Consider the following 27,945-nt stretch of genomic DNA (forward strand, 5'->3'; position numbering starts at 1 on the left):
TGGTTAAGGTTTGCACACTCCATTTCAGGGGCCCAGGGTTTGCAGGTTCAGATCCCAATTACCAACCTAGCACTGCTCGTCAAGCCACGCTGTGGCAGCATCCCACATAAAACAGAGGAAGAGTGGCACAGATGTCAACTCAGGGCCAATCTTCCTCACACACACACAAAATCAGTAGTCCAGGTGGAGGGAGATTTGGGGGGCAATGGAACTGTTCTGTGCCTTGACTGTGGTGGTGGGTACACAGCTGTCTACATTTGTCAAAACTTGCAGAACTGTATACAAAAAGGGTGTGTTTTACTGTATATAAATTATAGTTTAATTTTTAAATGGGGGAAGTATCCAACATATAGAACGTAAGTAAATGTAGCCGACTAAAATCTGCCATAGATTATTTTGCTAGAGAATGACTGCTCCATAGAAAAGACCATAGAAAATATTTTCTATAATTTCATTCCAATGACATGAAACATACACTGGCCACTATGGGAGGGAAGTTTTTCATCATCAGGTTATTCACTGTATAAGGACTTGATGTGTGTGCACCTGTTAGAGAACTTAACTAAGGTTGTTTTTTGATCAATATGTAAATAGATCAGTAGTAGATAACTCTCTAAATGAAGGAAACTGCTTTTTAAAACTCTCATGGAAGCACAAGGTCTGGTAGGTTATTTGTAAAATAATGTAGCACAGTACTCCAAGGTCAATTGTAGCAGGACAGGTGAAACTATTCTTGACATGATAATTTCAAGCATAGTATTTTACTCATTTCCAAGGTGTCTGGCTATCCATTGCTGCATAATAAACCATTCCCAAACTTAGTTGGCTTAAAACATAGTTTTATTATTATTTCCCCCAGTTTTGGGGGTTGAATGGGCTTGGCTGGACAGTTCCCCCAAGGGGGTCGCGTAGCTGCAGTGCCAAGTTGGCTATGGCGTCAGCTTGAGGCTCAGTCAGGTTGTCACGTCGGTGTGCCCCATTCCCATGCCGGCAGTTGATAGGAGCTATTGACTGGGATCCCAGCAGGGGTCTCTATGTTGCCTACATGTGGCCTTTCCATGTGACTTGAGCTCCACACAGCACAGCAGCTGCATTCCCAGAGAGAGTGGAAAAGAGCAAGCATTCCAAGAAATTCAGGCAGAAGTAGTAAGACCTCTTCTGACCCAGCCTTGAAGTCAGACAGTGTACCTTCCACCTCACTCTATTGGTCAAAAAGCAAGCTGCAGGGCCAGCCCAGATTCTGGGGAGAGGACCACACAAGGGCATGAATACTAGGAAGCATGTCCGTTGGAGGGCATCTGTGGAGATTGGCTTCCAAAAGGGGCATCAATATTTATGAGGATTTTGGGATGATATTAAGTTTTCAACTATAAATAACACTTTGGCTTTTTTGATAAAAATTAAAGTGAATGTCAATTTTAGAAAGTATACATCTTCAGAAAGCAACAAACTACTGTCTAGTTTACTCATTGATTAAGTGCCTACTATGTGCCAAACACTGTGCTAGGTCTTAAGGATACAGGGATAAATTAGACATGGACCTGTACCCCTAGAACTTAAAGTCTAGAGATTGCAGTGTAGAAACAAATAAAAAATCAAACACAAAAAAATTCCATAGAACCTGTTGGAGTGCAAAAGGAAGAGAGTTCGTTCTCCCTAACGTGGGGTGAAGGAATGTCAGGAAATGCTTCAGAGAGAAGAGACTTGTGAGGAGAATCTTGACAAATAAGTATAAATTCCAAAGTCCTTAGCATTTATTTGGAAGAAGAGTGAGGGTGGGGTGGGAGGAGCGTGAGGAACAAAGAGGGCATTCCAAACAGAGCAAGCCAGCAAAACAAAGGTGAGGAGGTGTCACCAGTACCTGCCCGAGTTGCTTAAAGATGTACGTAGGCTTAAAGGGTTGCTTGTTGCTTGGTTGCTTAAAGAGCTGCGTAACAATTGCCATCAGCAGTCAACAGTTCCTCAAAGTTGTTTTTCAGGAGAATAACAGCCACCCACTGGCTTGAACTGTCTCAGACCAGTCCAAACCACACTGCAGTAACGACGCCTGTGCAGAAGAACGGGAAAATGTACAGAAGAAACCTTCGCCTCATTAGAACTCTACAAGCACCATCCCAGGAGGAGCTAAAGTCCTGTCAACATAACACACAATGTATGTGGAGGCGTGTGTCTGAACTGCATGTGTCAGCCCATGCCCATCTCTACATGGAATGACAAGGCTTCCCTCTTGCATATTCATCTCCTACCCCAAGTAAAAGGCACTCACTCCCCGTGCTCAGGGAGCTGTAGCTTTGTGAGATTCTTTCCTATGGTCTTCACTGTAGTTGCTGCATGCTGTAAATAAAATTTCTGCTCTGTGTGACAACTACTTCTAGTGTAGTTTGATTAACTCACTAAGGACAAGACTCACGTTGGTCTGGTGACAGAGGCACACCACATGTGCAAGATGCTGGAGGCAGTGCCAAGTGGCTAAGATGCAGAATTCACGGGGGGCTTATAGACACAGGCCTCCCTTGTGCACTATCCCACACAGATGTGTTTACTGTGATCCACAGATCATGTTTGTTTTTCTTTTTTACCTTCATAATGAACTATCACACAATGTTTTTAATTTTTTAAATTAGTTTCCAACATTTAACAAACAGAAAGTTTAACATAAAAAAAAGGTTAATTTGGCTGTACTGGGCCCAGATTCCTACCTGACAACAACTGGCTGGAGCCAAAGAATGTCCCCTTTAGAGGGCTTATGAACTCTCCAATCCACAACACCTCCATCTGGTCCCCACTGTTCCCTCCACTGTAGGCCTTTGAGTCTGAGACACACACCCTCCTCAAGAAAGCTAAGATGCATAGTTGAGGCAGGGGGGCAACTGACAATCTTTGATTAAGGTTTGATTGAGGTTTATGCTTAAGGTTTGAACTTCATCGTCTCACACGGGGGTGCTAGTGAAGTGTATTCAATAGGGAAGTGACATGATCAGATCTGCATCTTCCAAATCTGACCGTCAATAAAAGATTCACATGGAGAATGCCCTGAGAACCATGAACAGAAGCAATCAGGCAGGTGGAAAACTCTTCCAATCTTCCAGGTGAGTACTGGTAAAGTCTGATCTGGGGCAGTGGCAGAGGGGATGGAGTGAAGGGGGCCAAAACAAAAAGTATTAAGGAGTTGAAAAGGTCACCAGTTAAATATGGAGAGTAGAGGGGGTGGAGGGAAGAGAGCCGATGACTCTCAGGTGTGAGGCTACAGTGATATTGAAGAAGAGCAAGTTTAAGGAAGAGATCACAACTCCAGCCTTGTCCATGTTGAGTTCTACTGCTTGAGGCTCAGCAAGGTGGGAGGCAGTGTGTACACGGGTCTGGAACTCAGAAGAGAGGTGAGAGCCAGAGGTGGAGATTAGGAATTCACTGGCTTACTGGCAGTTGAAGCCACAGAATCAATAAGACAGCCAAGCAAGAGCATGGGGAGTTAGAAGAGAGCTGAGGAAAGGGCCCTGAGGAATGCTGAATTTCCAGGACAGTCAGGGGAGGAGGAAAAGAGGAAGAGGAGAGAGGAGAGCCCACTCCTTAAGAACTGAGGGAGGAGAGATTTCAAGGAGGAATCAGTCATCAGAATCAAAGACCACAGAGCGGTCGCCTGAGATGTGCCCTGCGTGTGACAGGAGGATGTCGTCAGAAGGCGTCCTTCACAGAGCATATCAGAAGAATGCCAGAGGTACAGGCTAGAATTCTGTGTGTGATCGATGTGGAAGATAACAGCCAAACAAAAGACATTGTGTTGTATTTAGGATTAAGGAAAAAAATATCAGAAAGTATTTCATAAAGGACGCTACCACGGGAGGAAGAGAGGCTTTAGAATTGATCCTTTTAACCAAGAGGAGTTTATACAGCCCTTTTATACCTTTTTCAACAACGCACCTTAAAAAAGAAGATTAGCTAACATCCTGCTGGTTCATTTACACCAATTGGTTCAGTTTAAGAACCACCATTTATTTTCACCTCCTCAGACCATCAACCTAAAAACAAACTCCAGTATAAGGAGTCCAAAAGTGTATTTCTTCTTGGATTATAAACAAGTTTTACAGTAAAAGATTCTTATATTTCTCTCTTTTGTTGCAAAGAAAGTTCTGTGAAACAAAATGCAATTTGATTTGGGATTTACATTCTTATTCTTAGAAATCTAGCCAGCAAGGAAGAAAAAAATCTGGTTCTATTCTTAAAGGAGAGACATATTTTCTGATTTTATATTTTCCTTCTGAAAGAACATTTTTTTCTTGTTTAATTTTGCAAAGGATAATAGGATGAAAACCTGAGAAAGTAGAATTCCTGAATGCAGACCTTTCCACTGAAAAACTAGGCTGTGAGGGTGAAAGTGATATGGGGCTGGTTTTGGGGGTTGGGGGGGCTATTATTTTGGAGTATGTGTATGTTTTAATATCAGAGAGAGTGGAGCTTTTCTTCGGGCTCTGAAGAAGCCAGGAGTGAAGACGAGACAGAAGAGAGAGAAATACTGGATGCTGCAGATTCCACAGAAGGGAAGGGTCTGTCTTGTCAAGGCCACATAATGTGATAGGTGTAGACAGATTCTCCTCTGTGAGGAAGGCCAGGCCACAGGCTGAGCCAGGGCACGAGGACTACTTCTTGAGGAGAGTGGGGAGGGGAGGGGAGGAAGAGAGAGAGGGGTAAAAGAAAAGACTGACAAGTGCACACAAGGCCCATCAAGGCAGCCATATTTACCTTCAACTTGCCCCATTTAAGAGAAAAGCTTTTAACTACCTTCTCTCTACATTGAATAAAAACAAAAGGAGAAAAATAAAAGAGAATAAGGAATGGCCAAAATGATATTTACTGTCCAGTTAAGAAGAGGGTGGGCTTATAATTATTCATTGACTTAATCATTCATTCAACAAATATTTACTGAGTGGCTGTTATGAGCCAGGTGCTGGTCTAGATACTGCTAACGGTGATTAACGAAACAGACAAAGTTCTGCCTCACAGAGCACACACCCCCTAGTTCTCTCCACGTTTGCCAAGATAGTACTTGCTCAGATTTCTAAAAGGTGTTTGGTTGTTTTTACAAGCTTCCACTGCTATACAAAATGTACCAGCAACAGCCTCTCTTCCTAAAAAAGAGCTGAAGCACGAAGAGCAAGTGTGAACTACCTACACCCGAGGACAGGCTGGTTAACACTCATTCAGATGAAACTGGAAGGACGTCTCAGAAAAAGAATGCCATCACTCAGTTTGGGATTTGGCCTGGCCTCCAGATTTAACAGTCTCTGAAAGAATTAGTGTTTCTAATAATCCAGGCGACACATTATATTCAGAATGCGATTTTCCAACGGGGCACAAAACTACTTCTGGACTAAGAGGCAGACAGCTGCTCTAAAACCCATGCAAGGTCCCCCAGGTGTTTGCTGCGGAAGCTGAAAGGGGCAAAGGGATGTGGCCACATCCTTTCTGGTCAAGTTTCAGGATAAACAGATTTAAAGGACAGAACTGTAACCAGGATTTGGCCACCTTTGGAAGGAACGTGGCATTTGAACAACATCCTTCCCAGACTAAAAGCCACTCAGACACGGATCATCACTCCAGGCATTTGGCACGCTGGTTTATATTAGCAGCCAAATACATAATTGCCAGGAACTGGCCAAATCCACAGGGACACCAGTCACTTCTGAAGGCTGAAAAATGTTTGTAATATACCGTAATAAGCGTAAGCCTGGCTCATTTAATCAGATCTGAGTCCCACAGTGGGGATTTCTGCACAGGGGGAAGATGTTTACTGAAATCCCATTTTTTTCCATGGCCATCTCTCATTCCAGGAAGAAGAGAACTATGAACTGGTTGTCCTTGCCAGTTTCTGTTTTATATTCTAGGTCATTAATATGGGTGCTTATAACATACATGTTTCGAATTCATTCTGAATTCACTTCAGTATAAAGTGATAAAAATAATGCTATTTCTCCTTATTTTAGACTATATTGTAAATGAACTAAGTATTACTGAAAGATAGAGATTTAAGAGTATCAGACTCCTCTCCATTCCTGGCAAATTTCTCAAGTTGGCTTCCCCAAAACCAATGAGATGAGACAGGGAAGAGGTGTCTGTGAGAGGCTGCCTGACCCCAGGCTCTGGGCTCTCAGCAACCGGGACGGGTGAGGAGCCCCTTGAGAAGCCGGCCAGACTCTCTCCCAACACGAAGATGGAAACGAGCCAGCTGTTCAGGCTCTCTTCCTCAGATTCTTTTATGTAGAGCCTGGATTCCTAAGTTCAGAAATCTGATTTTCCCCAAAATTGATCCAGCTCCAGATAACTGTTTCATACCAAACAAACTCACTAGGAAATTATTTGAGCTCAGAAGGCAATTCATTCACTTTCAAGTAGCAATTTCATTCCACATGCTGCAGACGAGGAGACTGGAATTCTGGTGAGGTGCTTAGGTGACTAATCCTAGACGCCTGGGCTAACTGCAGAACTAGGACTTGAATCCAGGTCTTCTGACTTCAAAGCCCTTGCTCTTTCTGCTAGAGCATCGCCACCTCCTGGTGGGGCCCCGGCATGCAAGGGCAACAGGAGGTGACACAGCAGCTTCCAAGGAGCAGAGTGCACTGACGGAGGGGCAGGGCAGGCAACAGTGGGGCACACGCCGCGTGGAGAAAGCTGGCAGGGGACAGCAGAACCCGTGTGACTGAGGGTGCGAGCCAGAGTCCAGTTCCAAGGCAGGCCAGGGACGGGGGAACCAGTGAGAGATCCTTAAGGCCCCATTCAGAACTAAGATATGAACGAAACAGAAACTCTCAGGAACAGGGCAGAAGCCAGATTAGGAAAACTGGGCACAGGGCATGTCGGCTGGGCCCACCACCTCACGTGTTAACCTCCAACCGAGTTTTAGGGCACCCTACTCCAGCTCTTTCCATGTCCCTGTGAAAGGAAGAAACCAGCTAGGACCAGAGCACAGACCAGTCTGTAGGTGGAGCCAAGCGGCTACCAGCCGCGGGGATGAGAGGAAAAGCAGGGGCAGCGAACTCCACAGGTCACGGCAAGGCCAACACCAGCCTCCAGAGGCCAAAATGCTTTCCTACATATTCTATTTCTTGACTGTTCTAAAATGTGTTGTTGATTCTGTTCTACCTCTGGAAAACTTTCCTAAAGATTGCTTGAGAGAGGGTGACTATATAATTTAACACTCAAACCTGGACACTTTTGAAAGTAAAAGAGAGCTGTTAATAATTATGCCAGTACAACAGTGATAAACCAGGGCCAACTCAGGCCAACCTGGACGTGCAGTCACCATAGCTTGAGCCCAAGCACTCAGGACTCAGACATGTCTGGGCACAGCTGGCCGGAGGGTGAGTTACTCTCGCCAGAACTGTTTACAGGAGAGGCCAGAACACTCGTGGGAAGTAACTTACCCTAAGGGAAGAGAAAGTCAAAGGACACAAACTGGGTTCAGCATCACCAAGACAGACCCAGAAAGGAGGGATGGTTCTCTGAAGTGCCCAGTGTTGGCCACACGCAATGTCCTGGGATCCAGGACTTTAAAAAGCCAGTACAACTAAAAGCTGTTTCATTAGAATTTCAATGGGACATTGAAGATGCAAGGGTTAGCAAAATCCTGTGCCGGCAGCTTCAGCAGCGACAGAGAACTGGGGCCCTGCTGTCAGGGAGGGTGTCAGCACCCCCAGGGTCATCGGCACTGCTGCTGCTCCAGGCTTTGGCAGAGACCTGAGACATTACCCCAGCAAGGAGAACCAAAGACAGCACGTGTCTTGCTCTTGGATCTCAGAGCATACGGGAGGTCAGCCGTGAGAACTCACTGACCTACCTGAGGAATGGAGGTGGGTGCCATTTCACATAGTGGATAGAGAAAGAACCAGAGAAAGATTATTCCGTAAAGGGTAGTTATTGTGATTTTAATTTAGCCCAAGTTGGTGGCGCCTGGGGAACTTCAGTAATGTTGCTTCCATCACAGCGTGAAGTGCTCACTAATGTCATCTAAACTGGGGGACCTTCTTAATTTGGGGCCACTCATTTCATATCAGTAGTTTTATGGTCTAAAGTAGGCATATGCCCCAAAATATACACATTGCAATGACACGTACATTCATAAAGTTATGCAGAAAAATATTTACACATGGTAATTAATACATAATATAGAAACATTTCCCAAAAATTCCTAAAATTGTGAACTTATGTTACCTCTTAAAGAACAGCATCTACTGATTCTCTCTGATATCCAACTGATTGGTGTGAGTCTTTCAAGAATTTGAACTTAGATGCTGCTTTGAAATAAAACGACTCACTCAGCAAATGGCTAAAATGAAAAAGACAGGCAATACCAAATGCTGGCGAAGATGTTGACCCAGAATCCCAACACAGTGCCAGCGGGAGCAGGAATTTGTACAGCTTCTTTGGAAAACTGTTTGGCAGCATCGACTAGGGATGAACACACGTACTTCCAATCCTCAAATAGACCCAACAGCAGTGCACATGGGTGTTTACCAAAAGACGTGGACAAGAATGTTCACAGCAGCACTACTCCAAACAGCCCAGCACTGCAAACTACCCACTGGCTATCAACAGTAGATGGGATAAATAAATTATAGTATATTCAGACACTAGAACACCACCATGAGAATGGACAAGTCAACCACACACAACAACATGAATGAATCTCACAAACATAAAGTTGAGCAAAATAAGCCAGACACAAAAGATTCCATTTATATACAATTCACAAGCATGCGAAATCAGGCAACAGCATCAGAAGTCAGACAGAGGTAACCCTGGAGGGTGGGGGCTCGTGGTTGGAGACACAAAGGAGGCTTCTGGAGGCTGGTAATGTTCCATTTCTTGATCTGGGTGCTGGTTACGTGGGTATCAAATTTTATTGAGCTTATCATTTGTCACTTCTGACACATTCTACTAGTTAAACTAGTAAGGCCTGACCATACTCAAGAGGAGCATGTGGGATGAGTGAAATTTTTTTTTTTTTTTGAGGAAGACCAGCCCTCAGCTAACATCTGCTGCCAATCCTCCTCTTTTCACTGAGGAAGACTGGCCCTGAGCTAACATCCATGCCCATCTTCCTCTACTTTATATGTGGGATGCCTACCACAGCATGGCGTGCCAAGCAGTGCCATGTCCACACCTGGGATCCGAACAGGCGAATCCGGGGCCACTGAAGCAGAACATGCGCACTTAACCGCTGTGCCACCAGCCTGGCCCATTGGGATGAGTGAAATTTTTATATCCTTCTCAATCATAAAATACAGCAGCATTTTAAATTTTAAATAAATTTAACAAATTTTACAATATACTCCAATTATCCAGTGCAAATTAGAACTCAGCCTCATTCTGGGGTAAAACAGAAAGCTTAGGAAGGTAAAGAAGAAACTCTGAGCACCAGCAAGCAAAGCAAACTGGACAAGGAAGATGCTCTAGGTTGGGCCCTGTTCCTTCCCAGACCAGTAACTGATCAGAGGAACAGGTACATTTATGGCTCAGTCCCAGTTACATGCCCAGCAAGACCCCATCAAAGGGAAAGGGGTAACCACCAAAGGGAGAAGCAGTGGGAACCACACACATGCCTGCTGCAGATGTCACATACTGTATCTGATGGTCATCACAAGAGAAATTCTCAAACTCGCATGTCAGGGACGAGCAACTACGTCCTCTCCAAGTTGCATCCAACTCTAAGATTCCAGTGTTCTCTCCCAACACACACGTCAAACCCATTAGTATTTTTAAACGTGGGTCTAGTTGTAAAACATACATCTAAGTGCAACTCCCGATGGCAGTCGTGTTTCATTTCTCTTTGAGCGTCTCTCAGAATACGCATGTGTCTGTGAACACGTGTTAATACTTTTCCCTCTTGTAGTTTGGGTGAGTCTCCACATTGTTTTGACCACATTCATTTCTGTTACCAGCCATGAGTCACACACCAAAGAATTAACTGAAGACTACAGGTGTGGCAGGCTCAATTTAAGCCCCCACGCCTCCTCTCAGGGGAGGATCTTGGGGATTAGAGAGAAACCAGGTTACTATGACGCCATTTAACCAGCTGGCTCGGCCAGAGGCCTTGTCAGTCTACCTGAGACCCTCCATAATGAAGGGACCAGGCCAAGCAAAGGAGAACGTTTTAGCATGATGAGGCCAGGACTCTTCCTTTGTAAGAAGTAGACTTAACATCGTGTTATTAAAAGAAATAGACATTTCTCTCATAGACTGTATATCAGGGATGGGCACCCTTTTTCTGGGAAGGGCCAGATAGTAAGTTTTTAGGCTCTGCAGGCCCACAGCCTCTGTGACAACAACTCCACTCTACCACTGGAGAGCAAACGCAGCCTCCAGCAACACTCACAGAAACGAGTGTGGCTGTGTTCCAATAAAACTGGGCAGAAACAACCCTGTGGGATTGCGCCCACAAGCCCTAGTCTGCCGACCCGGGGACTGGACCAAAAAAAAGCCTGCCTCACAGAGGTGAGACGCCTGTGTCTTGGGGAGTTAAAGAGAAAGCCAGGACACAGCCCTGCTGGTGGAGAGAACAATGCTCCCAGTTTCCCCCAGCCCTTCACCTCCTTCCCACAACAGGACTGGAGCACGGCCTCCCCTCTCTGTGGAGAATGTGCGCACATCCCGCTGAGGCTGGGGGGTGGGGCAGGATCTGCAAGACGGGGCTGGGATGGCATTGTTCTGAGGGGGAAGGTACGTCCTGAGGAAATGGAAGGGACACCTGGTGCTGCAGATTGAAGAGATGTGTGCAGACAACACTGGGAACAGGGGAAAGACGGCGAGAGTTAGGGAATGAGGGAGCGTCACACATCCTGAAGCCCACCTGGAGAGGACTTGTTCCCCTGTGTCATACAGAGGTAGGAATTAGCTCACCTAGAGCCCAATCTTTCTCTGGACCCTCTCTCAAATCCTTCAGAAAAGAAGCTCTTAAGCCTCCCACAAGACCCTGCTTCATTTCCCACCACTCTCTGCTTCACTCAATCAGCCTCACACTGGCCTCCTTGAACACACCAACACATTCCCACCTCAGGGCCTTTGCACCTCCTTACTCTGCAGACTGAAAACTCTTCCCATAAATATTCAAAGGTTCACGCTCTTCATTTGGATGTTTCACAAATGATGTCTCTTCAAAGATGCCTTCCTTGACTTTTCTATCTAGAATCTAGAATAGAATCAACAGGCTCCACCTAAGTTTTCTTCACAGCTTGTATCACTACCTGTCTACCCCAGCAGTATGTGAGCCCCATAAAGGCAGGGACTTTGTTTAGTTCATGCCAGTATTCCCAACACCTTGAATAGTACCTGGGTCACAGATGATGTTCAACACATATTTACTGAATGAATGGATGAATCAAGTCCGATGTGTTTGTGATGGCTAATTTTATATGTCAAACTGGCTGGACTATGGTGCCCAGATGTTTAGTCAAATGTTATTCTGGATGTTTCTGTGAGGGTGCTTTTCGATGAGAGTAACTTTTAAATCAGTGGGCTTTGAGTAAAGCAGACTCCCCTCCATAACGTGAGTGGGCCTCATGCACTCAGTCCAAGGCCTGGATAGGACAAAAGGCAAGAGGGCATTTGGCTGCCCATGGCCTTCAACCGTCACTTTCAGCATCGGCTCATCCCAGTTCTACAGCAGAACTCCAACGGCAGCTCTTTCCTGAATCCCCAGGCCCTCGCACCATCAGAGTTTGGACTCACTAAGCCTCGGCAATTAAGGAAGCCAATTCCTTAAAATAGATCTCTTCATGTATATATCATATTCTTTCTGTTTCTCTGGAGAACCCTGATTAATAGTCTCAAGTCAAACTGTGCCATCTTCTTTAGTAAGGAATTCTTCCTAAGAGCTCTATACCCACTGGTTTTCACAATGTGAGTCAGGGAGCTGAGACTTCTGCAGACTTCCGTCAGATCTGCAGGTAATGTTGCTCTAACCTCCTTCGCCATGGCCTGCCTAATGGGGACTGGAGAATGGGGGAGAAAATAAATACATTTTTTAAAGATTATAGACAATTACGTGGAAACACTGGCACTTAGAACCGTCTAGAGACTTTTCTCTTCCCTTCACACACCTATTGTGTTCATATTTAGTGACTAGGAAGGCTGATCTACATCCAACCTGTCTAGATCCCGGAATGGTAAAAACATAAAATGGCAAACATACAAGGTATGTTTATATTCTGGATTTTCAGCCGTTTCCATAGCATTTGCTTGACTAGATTTGACCATAATTATAAAGTCTGTATGATGTGGTGTGTTTTCATAAGACGCTCCAGGACAGTGCTCCTCCCATGCCTTAAAATATAAAAACAATTTGAGAAAACAAATTTCCCTACCCTGCTACCACTTCGAAATCCTGCCGTTAGAAAGCACTGCTTTCCAGCGTCCCCAAAGCGCTTTTGCCCGTCCGCCTCCCTGCCCTCCACGCTCCCAACCGGCGGGAGGAGGGCGCCCTCCCAGCCAATCAACGTTCAACAGGCCCGCCTCCGCGCGTCTTTCAAAGGCCTCCTAGCAACCAATGAGCGGTTAGAGGCCGAGTCGGAGCCCGGGGTTGGGGTAAAACCAGGGAGAGGGTCTGATTGGTTCCTAGGAGACGCCACGCCCACCTCGCGGAAGGATGAACCAATGAGCTGAGCTGCGGGGTGGGCTCGGCACCGGCGGAGGCTGAGACGCGGGTGCTGCTCAGGGAGGAGGTGGCCGGTCAGACGCGAGGCGGATAGCGATGAAGCCGGTGAGTCGGCCGAGGCTTGGAGGGGCGGAGCGGCAGAGGCGGGAGCGGCGCCGAGGCCAGCTCGTGGGCCCGGGGACAGCGTGGGCCTGGTGGGCCGTGACTCCCGAGTAACCGCCGTGAGTCGGGAGGTGGCGCTTCCCGGGATGGGCGAGGGCGCCGGCTGCGGAGGGCAGGGTCAGTGGCAGATGGGGGGAGATGGACGCTCGCTGTGCGCCTGTCGTGCGCTGGAGCTGTCGCCTGCAGGGTCCCTTGCGCCTCGTTACAGCCCTGCCAGAGCGGGCTGAGGCCCGTTCTACGGAGGAAACTGAGACAAAGAGAGCTTAGGTATCTGCCTGATACCCCAGTCCCAGAGGATGCGCGGGGTCCCTGCGCCCCCTTGGGAGCAGTCCTCACCGCCGACGGGAAAACTTCACGAAAGACGATTGCCAGTCCCCGCCTGTGGGTGTGACACCGCTATCGCCATCACCCAGGGCCACCTAGCCCTGCTTCCCTTTCCTTGGGGTTCAGAATCCCTGGGCCTGGGAGCGGAAACGTCCAGCCTGTTAGGACTTGCACACCTGGCTGGGAGAGCCTGAGGGAATAGGCCACACAAACTGAAAATCTTTAAAAACTGCTTTAAAGAGAAAGAAAAAAACAGAAGCGAGGGGCTGAAGTCCCACCTAACTCACATCACCTACCACCCGGGCTGACAACCTGTTGAAGAGCCTTCTCTTGAGTTGATAATAATACAAACAGATCTGAAGCCACTCAAATCCATCGCCTAAATTGGCTCTGTAATGTGATCTTGTAACAAACAAGACCATTATAGAATATAGCTGCAGAGCTAGAAAGGACAGTAGGGGGTTACACTTGCTAATCCCCATGCTTCCATGTGGAGGGACATCAGCTGTCCTCACTCTTGGCCTCCTTCTCCACTTGTCCACAGAAGGGGAAGAGTGAGTGATCTGATCACACAGTAGCTCAACCCTTTCTTCCCTTCTCTCTGCAGAGAGTACTTTCCGGGGGCTCTCTGCCACCCTGGAGAGCTGGGTTGTCCAGCCTGGGACTGGGTGGATAGGTCCAATCCTGGAGTGAAGAACTGACAAGCCCACTTGACCACAACTTTCAAGCCACATCCTCCATTCAACGCTCAGTAATAAAACTAACGTGTTGATCTCCTTTTGCCTCTCCACTGTCTTCTCTTTCACTTGGTTCCAACTAGGGAGTAGAAGAAAGATGTGCTTTTTCTTTGTCCTAGTTTTATTGGTCCAACAGTCTTCCAGGTAAAAGTGCTGCCCACATGCAGGACTGAGTTCCTCCTGCTTAGATGAACATACATATTCCATCTCCATCTCCCTGTCTGATGAGTCACAGAGCTGGAGGCAGGTCTTTCACCTATACTCCATCCCCTCAAGCAAGCTACGTGGCTGTCTGTGGTTTTTTTTTGAGAAATAGGATAGGTAAAATGACTTCTCTAGCTTCGTCTCCTCTGTTCTGATATCCCAGTTGTGAATATACAAGCCTTTCTCCTCGTGCCTTATTTGCTTTAAATTCTTCCCTATCTGCCTAAAAACCTCCTGCTCATCCTCCCAAATCCAGCTACTGCGTCTCCTCTGGGAAGCTTTCTCCAGCTCCCTAAGCAGTCAGTCGCTGCCTTCTCTGCTCTAAAGTGCACAGCTTATGCTTCCATTTTAGCACTTGTATCTCTTCTGTCATCCATGCACACATCTCTCCAACTGTGCTGAAGGCAAGCTATTTATCTTATGGATTTTCGCGTCTCCAGAGTTTGGCAAATGAAGGTGTCCCAGAAATGTTTGTGAATGAATGAATAAATCTCCTCACTTTATAGTTGTGGAAAACTGAGATGTAGAATAAACTCAAGTAATTAATCCAAGACTATACGGTAAGTGGCAGAGTCAAGACCAGAAGCCAAGTTTCCTGGTTCCCAGTCCAACTCACTGTCCCCTTCCTAGTGCTCTATTAATAGGATGGTCAATAGCAGTCATTGATTATGGATATTGCTGATCTCTGATATTCCAGGCTGACTAAATTGCAGCCATGCATTCAGGGTATGTTTAAGCAAGGATCAGCTATACTAAGAGTATAAGTGAATATTCTTCTTTACAGTTATTTAACATAACTGATTTCTTTTGAAGCCTAGTTCAATGCAAAGAAGTGAGTTTGACTCATCAGATGAAGAGCCTATCGAAGATGAACAGACTCCAATTCAGATATCATGGTATGTTAACATTTCTGATCAAGCAGGAGCTAAAATATTTGATGTGTACATAATAATCTTTATATAGTCCACATACTGAAAATACTTAGTGATTCTCTTCTGCTGATTATATAATTCTTTTTTTTTTATTGAGTTATTGATAGGTTACAATCTTGTGAAATTTCACTTGTACATTAATGTTTGTCAGTCATGTTGTAGGTGCACCACTTCACCCTTTGTGCCACCCCCCACCCCACCTTTCCCCTGGTATCCACTAAACTGTTCTTAGTCCATAATTTTGAATTCCTCATATGAGTGGAGTCATACACAGATTATCTTTCTCTTGCTGGCTTATTTCACTTAACATAATTCTCTCAAGGTCCATCCATGTTATTGCAAATGGAATGATTTTGTTCTGTTTTGCAGCTGAGTAGTATTCCATTGTATATATGTACCACATCTTCTTTATCCATTCGTCTGTTGATGGGCACTTAGGTTGCTTCCACGTCTTGGCTATTGTAAACAGTGCTGCAATAAACATTGGGGTGCACAGGACTTTTGGGATTGCTGACTTCAGGCTCTTTGGATAAATACCCAGTAGTGGGATGGCTGGATCGTATGGTAGTTCTATTTTTAGTTTTTTGAGGAATCTCCATTGATTATATAATTCTAATCTTTAAAGGATCTAACTCCATTGAGAAAACCGTAGTAGACACAAGTGCGTAAGGAGTTGAGAAGTTGAGATAGGATTGGAATAATCTCCCATTTAGTACTAAAATGTCCTTATTCTTTTCCAACAAAAGAATTGTGTACCAAACATAGCATGAGACGTTTAATCATTTATCAAGTCAAATCCTAGAGCGACTTGCCACAGGAATGCATTTACCCGCAGAGCCTGTTTAAGATAAAAGCCACATTACCATAGATACAATCACAAAAACAGAAGTTTCTATATAAAATCAACTTGCACATCTTGGCAGTGACTTATGGCTACACTGGAGTCTCTGCAACCAGCAATCAAATGCTTTCTCTTACCCCTATAAATAATCTCTCTCTTTAACAAAGCACCATTCCCTACTGTAGGAAGAGAAAAAAGAGCGGAAGTGTTCTTGTCCCTAAAGTTCTTTTGTTTTGCCATCAAATAGCAGTTTTCTTTCATTTCCCCTTCTCACCCTCCCTTTTAAACTGAAAAATGCATCTAATTCTCAGTCAGCTGGTGCGCATGCGACGTCCCTGTTCTCCTCTGCGCTCATCTCTGTCCTGCACACAAGGTGAGCCTCTGCCCCTCTGTCCCTGAGTACCGCAAAGGGCCTGGATTTCTTGAAATTACTTCTTTTTAGCCAAAATCCATTACAGCAAAGAATGGATGGCCTGTGCTTTTTATTATATGAAATTTATATTTGTGTAGGAAAGTCCTACAAAGAAATCTTAAAATAGTAATGTAGAATGAATGCTGGGGATGAAATTGTCAGTTGGTCATTTTCCAGCTTATTTACCTAAGGTTACTAATACAAATATCTCAGGACATACCACAGGGTACCTTAAGTACAATTTATACTAGCTCTAGGCAATCTAGGCATCATGATGTTTAAGGGCAGAATAAATTAACTTGCCATTTTTAAGACTTCAATTGTAACAATGCACGTAAGTCCCTGTTTTAAAACTTTCAGTCTTTCTAGGCCTTTTTGTGACCAACACATTGATATTTAACTATGAATTTTTGTTTTATCACTACTGTAAAACTTTAAAACACCCTATTCAGTGGCAAGTGCACATTTGGTTAAATTGAATTTCCATTTATAACTCTTTTCAAACTGAACCAAACTTGATAAAGTGATTTTCTTTTCAGGCTGCCCCTGTCACGAGTGAATTGCTCTCAGTTTCTTGGTTTATGCGCTCTTCCAGGTGGGTACCACTACAGTCGGCTTCCTCTTGATATATTTGAAATCACTTTTTGTAGCTCACACATCATTCTCTGTACTGAGCAGCAAGAGAATTTCGTAGACCGTCAGCACTGGGGAGCTCACTTTTGGAAGCCCCCCCTGGAGGGCTCTCGGTAGAGGAGCATAACTCCGCTCTCCCCCCAACATCCGCATGCACAGTTCTGTACTTTGACCTCTCTTCATAAAACGTGACCACGGGCTCAGTGCGAGGCTCAGGACCACAGCCAGGTACTGGTTACAGAAAGGAAACGGAAGAAAGAATCCTTGCTTAGGAGTTTCTTCAGCTGGGATCTATGAAGCCCTAGAATTATATTCTTAGAAGATAAGAAATTGAAATTCACATTCAAAATGGAATTGAAGCATATAAATGATCATGTGGAACAAGTTTCTACAGTACTATATATATGATTAAATATACTTGTTATCTATGACCAAAAACTGACCTTTTCACTTGCCTCACTACTTACAGGTTGTAAATTTAAAGATGTTAGAAGAAATATCCAAAAAGATACAGGTAGGTACAATATGAGACAACCATATTAAGATTTTTTTAAAATAATACTTAAAATCTCTTTGTCAAAAAGAACAAACTGTAGTCTTGTCTCAATTTTCCAAATAAATATTCGATATTTCATAAAGCTTCACACTATAGACTTATTCTCACATGTGAAGAGGTATTTGTCAAGTGCCCAGAGAACTCATCATTTACTGAACATGGCACAGCTTTTCACTGATTAAGTTGGAGGGAGAAAAATAGAAAACTGACATTGCGCTGCCCAGATCTTTGAAGATACTGTTCTTTACAGACTTGACGGTGGTAGTAGAAATTCACTGAGCTGGGAGCCCAGAGGTAGTAGTGAAATTGTCCATCCTGGATAGAAAATTTAGAAAGCCAGCTTCTAGGTGGGAAAGGTGGAATAGGGTCTGACCTCACATGCCCAAGGATGCTCATACGACTGTCGCCTCAAGTCTAATCATCCTACAAATACCCTGATAATCCACCTCCATTTAGAATTTACAGATTGCATAATGCCAACAAATTTGGATTTTCAAAATATTTTATTCTGCTTGGCCTGGATTATCTCAAGCCTAATAGTCCTACCAATGTCCTTATAATACACCAAAATAAAAATGTACATATTGCTTGATTCTGACCAGTACGGATTTTGTAAGTCTTAATGTTTTTTCCTGGTTGTTCTGGAATACTTATTTGCTAATGTAGTTTCTTTAATTTATTTCTTACCTACCAAAAAAGACTTAAAGAAGCTAATAGATTAGTTGACCCTTGCAGTATTTGTAAAGATTTTCTGCTTTAGAGATACCCACCATGGTAGGAAATTTCCATTTGGATAACATTTAAGTCATAAGCAAAATATAATTGAAAGCACTGGTTCAAGAACCAGTCTCATGTATTTTGGAAAGCCCTATTCAGTTAGTATCTTCTATAAAAGGGGGTCCCAATTTTCTACCAAAGCTTTTCTTCCATTGAAATCTTAAATGGAAACCAGTATACAAAACAGATGAGAATGTTTGATGGGGGCACTAGAATCCCCCTGCGGCACTTCCTGTGGTTCCGCAGAGCCCTTGCTAAGGACGCTGAAATCTACTCTGTAATAGAAGTTATCCAGTGTGTACGAGAGGCTAATAGAAAATTACCTACTCTCTTAAAAATGGTCAAGTATGTTAACTACAGGTTAAATCCTTTTACAAGTACGAAAATATAACAGTATTATCTGGAGCAGCACTATCCAACAGAAGGACATTGGGAGCCAAAAATAGAAGCCATATGTATAATTTTACATTTTCTAGTTGCCACATTAAAAAAGTAAAAACAGGTAAAATTAATTTTAATAATGTATCTTATTTAACCTAATATAGCCTAAATAGTATCATTTCAACAGGTTTTAAGTGTAAAACAAATTATTAATAAGATAGGGGTTTTTTGATACTTAGTCTTTGAAATCATACATGTATTTTACACTTACAATACCTCTCAGTGCGGACCAGCCAGATTTCAACTGCGGGTCTAGAGATTCCTGGTAAAAGGCGCTTTATACACAAATAGCTAAATGTCCTCAGATCTAAAGGATGGGGAAGAAGGGGCCTCAGATCAGCCCAAATTAGTTACTCATTTGGCACCAAATGCTCCATAGTGAATCTTGCCACCAGGAAGTTCCAGCGCATAGAATGGTCTGTAGAACTATTGCTTGGTTCACCTCAGCACAGTGAAATTAGCTGTCACGTCATTGAGACAGTTAATGCTCTATTTCCTAGAAACCTAGTCCGTTAAGTTGAGTACGTCATGGTGTGATGCAGTACAGACACGAGGGGGAGCGCGAGCTCTGGCAGCGCGGGCGGGCTGCGCATGTCACGGGCAGTGCTTGGGGAACCCGAGGCAGCAGAGGGAGGACCACAGCGACATGCTTGATTCTTGAGAAGAAAACAGAAAAAATGTGTTATCATTGCTTCTCAAGAGTTTATTTTGAAATATTAGGTGTTTTTTAAATTTATTTTAAAGGAGTATTTATTGTAAAAAAAATTTTTTTCAAGAACAGCAATATAATTGACTCCTCTTAAAATTCAATAAAAAGCATTTTGACTTATAAAGTCAGGTTTAATTTTAACCACCGTTTGATTCAGATGTTTCTTTTTTTTCTTCTGTTTTTTCTTTTTTTGTGTGTGAGGAAGATTGGCCCTGAGCTAACATCTTTGCCAGTCTTCCTCTTTTTGCTTGAAGAAGATTGGCCCTGAGCTAACATCTGTGCCCATCTTCCTCTATTTTGTATGTGGGATGGCTGCCACAGCATGGCTTGATGAGTGGAGCAGGTCCACACCCGGGATCCAAACCCACGAACCCTGGGCCGCTGAAGCGGAGCATGCAACTTAACCACGACACTACTGGGCTGGCCCACAGGTGTTTCTAATTCCTGTTTTGTACTTAGTGACTTGGCTTTTGCCCTAGTTTGAAGACAGATCAGTACTATTTTAGATTATCAATAGGCACTTCAAATTTATAGATTATCATTTGTTATTTACTTAATTTAAGAAGTTTAACTCCATATTCTCCCTCTTGACCATATTTCAATTTGTAATGTTTTGTGTGTGTGTGTCCGTGTGTATCTTGGTCTCTTGGCAGAAGAACTAAAGAGCCATGGTATACAAGACATATTTGTCTTCTGCACCAGAGGAGAACTATCAAAGTATAGAGTTCCAAACCTTTTGGACCTCTACCATCAGTACGGAATTATCACTCATCATCATCCAATCCCACATGGAGGGACTCCTGACGTAGCCAGCTGCTGTGAAATAATGGAGGAGCTTGCGATCTGCCTTAAAAATAACCGAAAAACCTTAATACAGTACGTTCTCCTTTTCTCCACAGATTACACGAGCAATGTCCCAAAGTGATTTCTCGAATTGTTGCCTCCTTATTCACGTATGACCTACCTCACAGTCTGTTGTGAGGATTAAAGGAGATAATGCGTAAAAAGTACTAGTGTGATGCCTGGCGCAGGGCAAGCACTCAGAGACTTGCCGCTAGGACTTTGAAGAGTAAGAACAACACATGAGTAGATGTGGAAATTTCTAGAAAAGAGTACCAGGCTTTGTCTTCTTTGCTGTTGTCTTAGATCTTTACTAATAATTTTGGGACCCTCTCCCTCCCAAAAAGGTGGAAGCATCGTTCTTGTTATAACAACGCCTGACTTACTGGTCAGTCTCTAAGGGGCTTAGTTGCTTCCAACAGCAAGAAAGTCAACTTTTTAAAAATTAGCAGCAAAAAGATCATCCGCAAGCAATGAGCAATCCTTAAAACATGACTTGAAAATTATATTTGATGATATGAATTTGCTACCAGAATGAAAGAGGGACTCTTATTGTTTATCAATGGCTATACACAGCTGCTGGTATGAAAGTGTAAAACAAAAGAAAATGACTGAAGGCAGAAAAATGAGGAAAGAGAAAAGTAGCTTAGAAAAAGGAAGAAGAGAGTACAGTCAGCAGTAGACAGGAGCAATGCAAAGATGAGAAGCGGTGCTGTGGAAATCGCAGTAGATGCTCTGCTGGGGTGAGGCGCACAGCAGAGAGCCAGCCACAGGGAGAAAGGTAGTCCTCTGTGCTTCTTGCACTTCTGTATACTAGTAAGCTGCTTAATCCATTCCGGAACAAGATGGAGTATTATACAGTTTGATACCGCAAAAGCTCTAAGGTCCCTAAGGTCATTGCTTTGAGCTAGAACGTGCAAACTGTACCAATAACCAAGTGTCTCAGGGCACCAGGGGAAAGGGAAGCCCAGCCAGCTTCTCTCCTGCATCCTACAGCTCAGAGGCCTCATGCCAGTAGCTGCTGTTCAGAGAACCAACCACCTAATACAGGGGTTTCTGGGGACACCTGTTTGTGGCCAAACCGAACTCAGATAACAGAGATCTGCAGCCTGCAGAGTTGGGAATAAAGAGCTAGAAGCCATCCTACATGCTAGTTTCCAACTTTACAGAAAAACATGATCTCTCATCTAGTACTAATTGTAAAAGCAAAATTTTAAAATACATACAGTTGCCTATGCTAAATTTTCTGATAAGTCTAAGAAAAACAGCATTCGGTAGATAGATGCAACTAACAAAAAATATTTTCCAGTTTTTTAGACCCATTTTTCTAACCAATTCTGAGATTATTTTTCCAAATAAATCTTTGAAAGCAGTCTCTACTGAAAAGTTTCTAGAGATTAAACAAGCTCAGTTTAGTGAAGCTTAACAAATTCTACTGTAGCAGGTTCTAGTAAGTTCTAGCAAACCAATGCTCTGATGTTTGAACAGAATACAAACAGGATCAAAGGTGGATGAGCGGCCTTGCGTATGTCGAATGCTTCAGGGTCCCATAAAATAAAGCATCTGAGGACTGGAAATGTTCATTATCCTAGAGCTTCCAAGAGTGTCCCTACAGTGACGAATGTTTGTGTGGACACAGTTTTCTATCCATTCTGCCACCTTTGATGCCCACATTGCTGGAAGCTCTAGAGTTTATCCCTCAGAAATGGGGTCTGGTAAATTTTTGCCCTGTCCTATTGTCTCCCGCTGCTGTCTCCTTTATGAAATCGGTGGGCACTGCTCACCTCCTGTGTTAGACCATTTCCCAGGGCTGCTGTACCAGAGCACCACAAACCGGGTGGCTTATCCAACAGGACTTATTCTCTCCCAGTGCTGGAGGCTGGAAGTCCGAGATCCAGGTGTCAGCAGGGCCACACTCGCTTTGAGACTCTGGGCAGAATCGTCCCTTGCTTCTCCCCAGCTTCCGGTGGTGGCCGTCCCTCCTCGGTGTCCTTGGCTTGCAGCTGCATCACTCCAGTCTCTGCCTCTGTCGTCACATGGTTCTCCCTGTGTGTCTCTTCACTTGGCATTTTCCTCTTCTTATAAGGACAACAGTCACAGCGGATTAGGGCCCACCCGAATGACCGCATCCTAACTTGATTACACTGCAAAGACGCTGTTTCCAAATCAGGTCACATCCACAGCCACTGGGGGGGAGGACTTCAGCATGTCTTTTGGGGACAGAACTCAATCCATAACACCTACTGTGTACCCAACAGTAAATACAGAACACACACTCTGAGGCTCAGTCCCCACCCTCAAGGAACCCACAGCTGACACTCATGTAAGTGCAGTAAGACTCGCACAGGGTGTGCACGAGGCAGCACACAGGACAGCAAGTGTCTGTGCATGCACAAAGGCATCTCAGGGAATGAAATTTGAGCTGAGTTTTGAAAGACAAGTAGGAATCAATCAGACAGAGGAGGAAAGATACGAGTGGCAAAAGGTGTAAGGCAGTACGAATCTTGCAGAAGCCACTGAAGTATTCTGCCTTCTCTGCCCTTATGCGGTAGGTCCTCAGCTCTGAAACAGGCCTACATCTGGGACACTGTAGAAAGCAAGTTCACGAACACTCCAGGAGTCAGTACCAGTTTGGTCCTCTGTCTCACATCCTATCACAAGACAGTATCTGCAGCTTCATCTACCAGACAGTAATTGATGTTCACGATACGTGACAGCACCAAGTTAGGTTCAGTATACCCTCAAAGAAAGTTAGGAAGTGTGTAATACAATTTTTTAGGATCTTTGAAAATGATTAAAATGAATGGCTTTGCTGCTTCATTCTTCAGGAAAATTCAGCTATGCAGAACTGCTAATTTCACGATGATAGCAGCTAATGTTCATTTACCTCTTACTCCAGGCCAAGCCCTAGGCCCTTGGCGAATGTTACCTCACTCAGACCTCCCTAGCATGCAGGTCTTGTTGCTGTCACCATTCATAGTTGAAAAGGTTAAACAACTTGCTTAGGTTTCCACATCTAACAATGACAGATCCAGGATTCAACCCAGGTAGTGGGGCTCCAGAGCCGAGGCCCTGAACCTCTGTGACACGCTGCCTCTGTACTCTTTCTGGATAAATCGAGTTCTAAGACAGCACTTGTCTCATAACCACCACCATTTTGTTTAGACAGAGGAAAGTCATCAAAGTTGGCAGATGGTAAAAAGAGTCTGATTTCTGTGTATTTAGTAACACGTTCCACTTCTCAGGTGTGGATCCTGGCGTTTAAAGAGGTCAGTGAAAAGGCCCCGCTACCTCACCCTAGAGGCGCCTGGATACCTCCCAACGAGGAAGTCAGCACACTCTGCTCTTGACTGATTCGGAAATCCTTATTAATCTCCGTGTGCGAGGCACTGTGCTCAGCACTAGAGTTAGAAATAGATGGCAGAAAGAGCAAGTCTTTAGTTGCAATGTCAGGATGGAATGAAAATGCACAAACTTCAGAACTCTTCTTCCCTTGCAGCTGCTATGGAGGACTTGGGAGATCCTGTCTTGGTAAGAAATATATTTTCATTATTCAGTATTTTTTTTTAACCTCGAAGTAGGCCAATTCCTGTTTCTGGGCCATATGCTCACCTTGTATGAAAATGAAACAAAACACAACATAAGTCTGCTAAGAACCAAGAATTACTAAAGGCCCTAAATTTACTGTTCCTTAGAAAACTTGGGTGGGAGTGGGAGGTATTTTCAGCATTATTTTGGGGGGTTCTGGAAAACACAATTTACAAGTCTTAGCACCTGCATTCTTGTGTTTTGTTTTCTAATATTCTCCAGATGCAGGTGTTATGACACTGACAGTAACTTCTGAATAATATTCATGGGTAACAGAAGTATGAAAACCAAAGTTTAATGACCAAATGCTAACTTTTTTTAAAAGATGTGTTAGGAAAAAAAACAGTTAATGAAATGGGACACTGAAGTAACAATTATTCTTTTTAGTGTTAGCCAGCAGTGAAATTAAACACTTTTGTGTTTCAAAGGGCACTATCAAAGTGAAAAGACAACCCACAGCGTGTGAAAAATATTTACAAAACATGGGGGCTCATCTAGAATATACAAAGATCATTTACCACTCAATAATACAAAGACAAAAACCCAATTAAAACATGGGCAAAGGATCTGAATAGATGTTTCTCCAAACAAAATATGCAAATGACCAATAAGCACATGAAAAGACGCTCAACATTAGCCATCAGGGAAATGCAAATCAAAATCACAATGAGAAACCACCTACCACCCATTAGGATGGCTACTATCCAAAAAATGGAAAATAAGTGTTGGTGAGGATGGGGAGAAACGAACCCTCAGACACTGCTGGTGGGAGTGCAAACTGGTGCCGCCGCTGTGAAAAACAGTCTGGCAGCACTTCAAACAGTTACACGCGGACGTCCCATTTGACCGACAATTTCACTCCTAGGTATACACTGAAAAGAAATGAAAATGTCCACACAAAAACTTGTACACAAATGTGTATAGCAGCACTATTCATAATAGCCAAACAATGGAAACACGCTTAATGTCCATCGACTGACAAATGGATTAACAAAATGTGTATCCATACAATGGAATAGTATTCATCCATAAAAAAGAATGAAGTACACATATGTGCCACAATATCTATGAATCTTGAACACATTTACTGAGTGAAAGAAGCCAGTCACAAGACCACATGTGATTCCACTTAGATGAAATGTCCAGGACAGGCAAGTCCACAGAGACAGAAAGTAGATTAGTGGCTGCCTAGGGAGGGTGATGGGGTGCTAGGAAACACACGGTTCCTTTCTGAGGTGAGGAAAATGTTCTAAAACTGGTGATGGCTGCACGTGTCTGTAAATACACCAGAAGCCACTGAATTGTACGCTTTAAATGAATGAATGGTATGGTATATGAATTATAACTCAATAAAGCTGTTTAAAACAATGAAGCCAGTGTTAAACTTTCAATCAACTACAGACATTTAAAATCATAATTTAACTGTGAAAAACATACTAAAAGGCCTGTCTTTTAATTCATTTTGAACAATTACACCAAACTCATCTTCTGCACCAAAGAAGTCTAAATAAATATAAAATGCTCTCCCCTATCATTATTTATTAATATCCTGTTTTCCTGTCACGTTCTATTAGTAGCCGCTTGTCTCCTACTTTACCTGTCTGACACAGTGTCACCGCAGCAAGCCATAGACAGCCTGAGGGGCCTGAGAGGATCTGGAGCGATACAGACCATAAAGGTGAGGGGGCTGACTGTTCTCGCGTGGTTGTGAGGGGCAGACCGTCACAAATACAGTGATACATCATCGAGAGGACGGTGAAAGTCCAGAGCGTTCTATTATTCATAGATCACCTGTCTATATTTTGATTTTTTTTAGTTTACATTTAAATATAACCTGGATGTCTGAAAAATTTCAGTGTTTCAAACAAAATAATGAAAAAAATTGCAACTTTCCGGTTTCCTCTTCCAGATCTACGAATGTTCAGATTTCTCCCATTCGGTTCTTGGAATGGATCCTCTCACTTGGAAAAGTGAGATGGTTACTAAAAACTTGGTAGTTTCTTGGGTAGATTTTTGGCCAAAAATATCTAATAAATATCCTATATCACCAAAATATTTAATAAAGATAGATGAATGACTCTCATACAAAAAAAATGTAAAGTTGGGGCCGGCCCAGTGGCGCAGCAGTTAAGTTCACATGTTCCACTTCTCAGTGGCCCGGGGGTCGCTGGTTCGGATCCTGGGTGTGGACATGGCACTGCTTGGCACGCCATGCTGTGGTAGGCGTCCCATGTATAAAGTAGAAGAAGATGGGCATGGATGTTCGCTCAGGGCTAGGCTTCCTCAGCAAAAAAAGAGGAGGACTGGCAGTAGTTAGCTCAGGGCTAATCTTCCTCAAAAAAAAAAAGTAAAGCAATGCCAATTATCCTTAGCTGTACATAACCAGTGACGCCTTCCATATTTACTTTCCCCTTAACACTTAAAAACGCTGCACAGCAAGGCCCTAAGGATGTCATTGTGTATTAATCATGTTACCGAAAAGACTGCAGATTTTACTTATTTGTGGCTCTAACATGCCTCCCTTCCCCAAGCACCTGTCTTACCTTCAGGACTGACTCAGAGGGGTGGGCACTCAAGAATCCTGGCCTTTAGGCAGCTCCCTACGGTTGAGTCCATCTTCCCAGAGTTCGGGGTCTAACCAAGTGTCATGTACCTGAATTATAACTGATAAACTCACCAAGCAGCCTGATTCTCAGGGTTAAATAAAGTCATTCACAAAACCATCCATACAGGATCCACTTCATGGTACGGGTTCTGGAAACAGAGAGCTCCCCTTATTATCTGTTAAAATCAAATGATGCTTTAAAATCATGATGTTCTCGAGGCTCTCTTTGAAACAAACACATGGTCAAACATATGTATATATGTATGTATATGCATGTTTTACATCTTTAATCTTGAGAGAATTAAGCCTACATTAATGTGGGCTGTCAATTTGTCACCTCAGCATTCTGTGGCAAACAGGCTTTTCCCATCTCTGTCCTGATGCAGTATGCAATTTCAACTTCTCAATGATGATATGAAATGAGATTACTGGCAGAGTAAGAATATTCTCTGGGAACCTATTAAAACTCCAAAGGAATTACTTAAAGCTTTTTTTAATTTTTGCTTATCTGTTAAGATTAGTGATTTTATTTTAATATTATCTACTATGAAAATTGTTCCAAATGGATGTCATCACAAAAAACACAAAAGTGGGCTTCTATAATCTAAGAAATAGGTTTTCTTGAATGTACCACCGTTAACTGCTACAGAAAGTGCCCTCTCCTTTCCCACTTACCCCCCAGGGGAAAATACATTAGCAAGAAGAATGCCATCATTTAGGGTTTTTTTTTTTTTGAGGAAGATTAGCCCCAAGCAACATCTGCTGCCAATCCTCCTCTTTTTGCTGAGGAAGACTGGCCCTGAGCTAACAGCCATGCCCGTCTTCCTCTACTTTATATGTGGGATGCCTGCCACAGCATGGCTTGACAAGCGGTGCGTAGGTCCGCACCAGCGAACCCTGGGCCGCCAAAGTGGAGTGTGCAAACTTAACTGCTGCGCCACCGGGGCGGCCCCATTCATGTAGTTATTTTTCATCTTATTTGCTCCTGCCAGTAAAGGGAGAAAGGATTTTGCCGATTTATAAAACATTCACCTGTATTTCATGCTACCTTCTGATTTCTAGAGATTTTTAAAGCAATAGTTTTTCACACTATATGGAGCTTTATTGAGAAAACTTCCCTGACGCAAATGCTTCCTTACCCAGAAGGATGTAGAACTGTTCTGACCAAATACTGATTCCTGATACCTAGTAGTATTGTGAGGACTCTGGTACCTGGTTTTCTACCATGTATTTCAATGTGTCTTTACTTTTTTCAGCAATATAATTATCTTCATGAGTTCCGGGAGAAACTAGCTGCACATCTATCATCAAGAGACTCACGATCAAGATCTGTATCTAGATAAAAAAAGAATTCCAAATAGCATATATATATGACCATGTCTGAAATTTAAGTCTTCTAACATAATCTGTATTGAAATGAAACTACTAGTGTTATCACCTTGAATGTAAATGTGTATGTGCAGACATTCCTAAAGCTTTTATTGACAAATTTCACTGTGTCTCTTTCATCTCTTAAAGGACAGAGAAAAACTGCTATACAA

At 43.5% G+C, this 27,945-nt stretch overlaps 1 protein-coding gene and 1 long non-coding RNA gene across 6 annotated transcripts; one reads left to right on the top strand and one right to left on the bottom strand.

Annotated features, from left to right (window-relative positions):
- Positions 1-818: 818 nt before the first annotated feature.
- LOC102147548 (uncharacterized) lies at positions 819-12,477 on the bottom strand. Its single transcript, XR_289401.4, has 3 exons — positions 12,354-12,477; positions 1,862-2,047; positions 819-1,088 (listed from the first exon to the last, which is right to left on the bottom strand). It is a non-coding gene; the product is annotated as an uncharacterized lncRNA (long non-coding RNA).
- On the top strand, positions 11,666-27,893 carry CDKN3 (cyclin dependent kinase inhibitor 3). 5 transcript variants are annotated; one of them, XM_005605189.4, is made up of 10 exons: positions 11,666-11,936; positions 12,109-12,748; positions 14,884-14,966; positions 16,155-16,216; positions 16,795-16,850; positions 17,358-17,402; positions 20,025-20,247; positions 23,711-23,742; positions 25,374-25,477; positions 27,661-27,893. In XM_005605189.4, exons 3-10 carry the CDS (start codon positions 14,964-14,966, stop codon positions 27,745-27,747), a joined length of 612 nt encoding a protein of 203 aa, XP_005605246.1. In that variant the 5' UTR covers positions 11,666-11,936; positions 12,109-12,748; positions 14,884-14,963; the 3' UTR covers positions 27,748-27,893. The 5 variants fall into 5 exon arrangements, with proteins under 5 accessions (XP_005605246.1, XP_001490127.3, XP_070105581.1 ...); XM_070249482.1 differs by lacking the exons at positions 11,666-11,936; positions 12,109-12,748 and adding an exon at positions 12,751-12,864; XM_001490077.7 differs by lacking the exons at positions 11,666-11,936; positions 16,155-16,216 and having other exon boundaries at positions 12,480-12,748.
- The last annotated feature ends 52 nt before the right edge of the window (positions 27,894-27,945 follow it).

This window comes from Equus caballus, chromosome 24, assembly GCF_041296265.1.
Source record: "Equus caballus isolate H_3958 breed thoroughbred chromosome 24, TB-T2T, whole genome shotgun sequence".
NCBI classification, from domain to species: domain Eukaryota; kingdom Metazoa; phylum Chordata; class Mammalia; order Perissodactyla; family Equidae; genus Equus; species Equus caballus.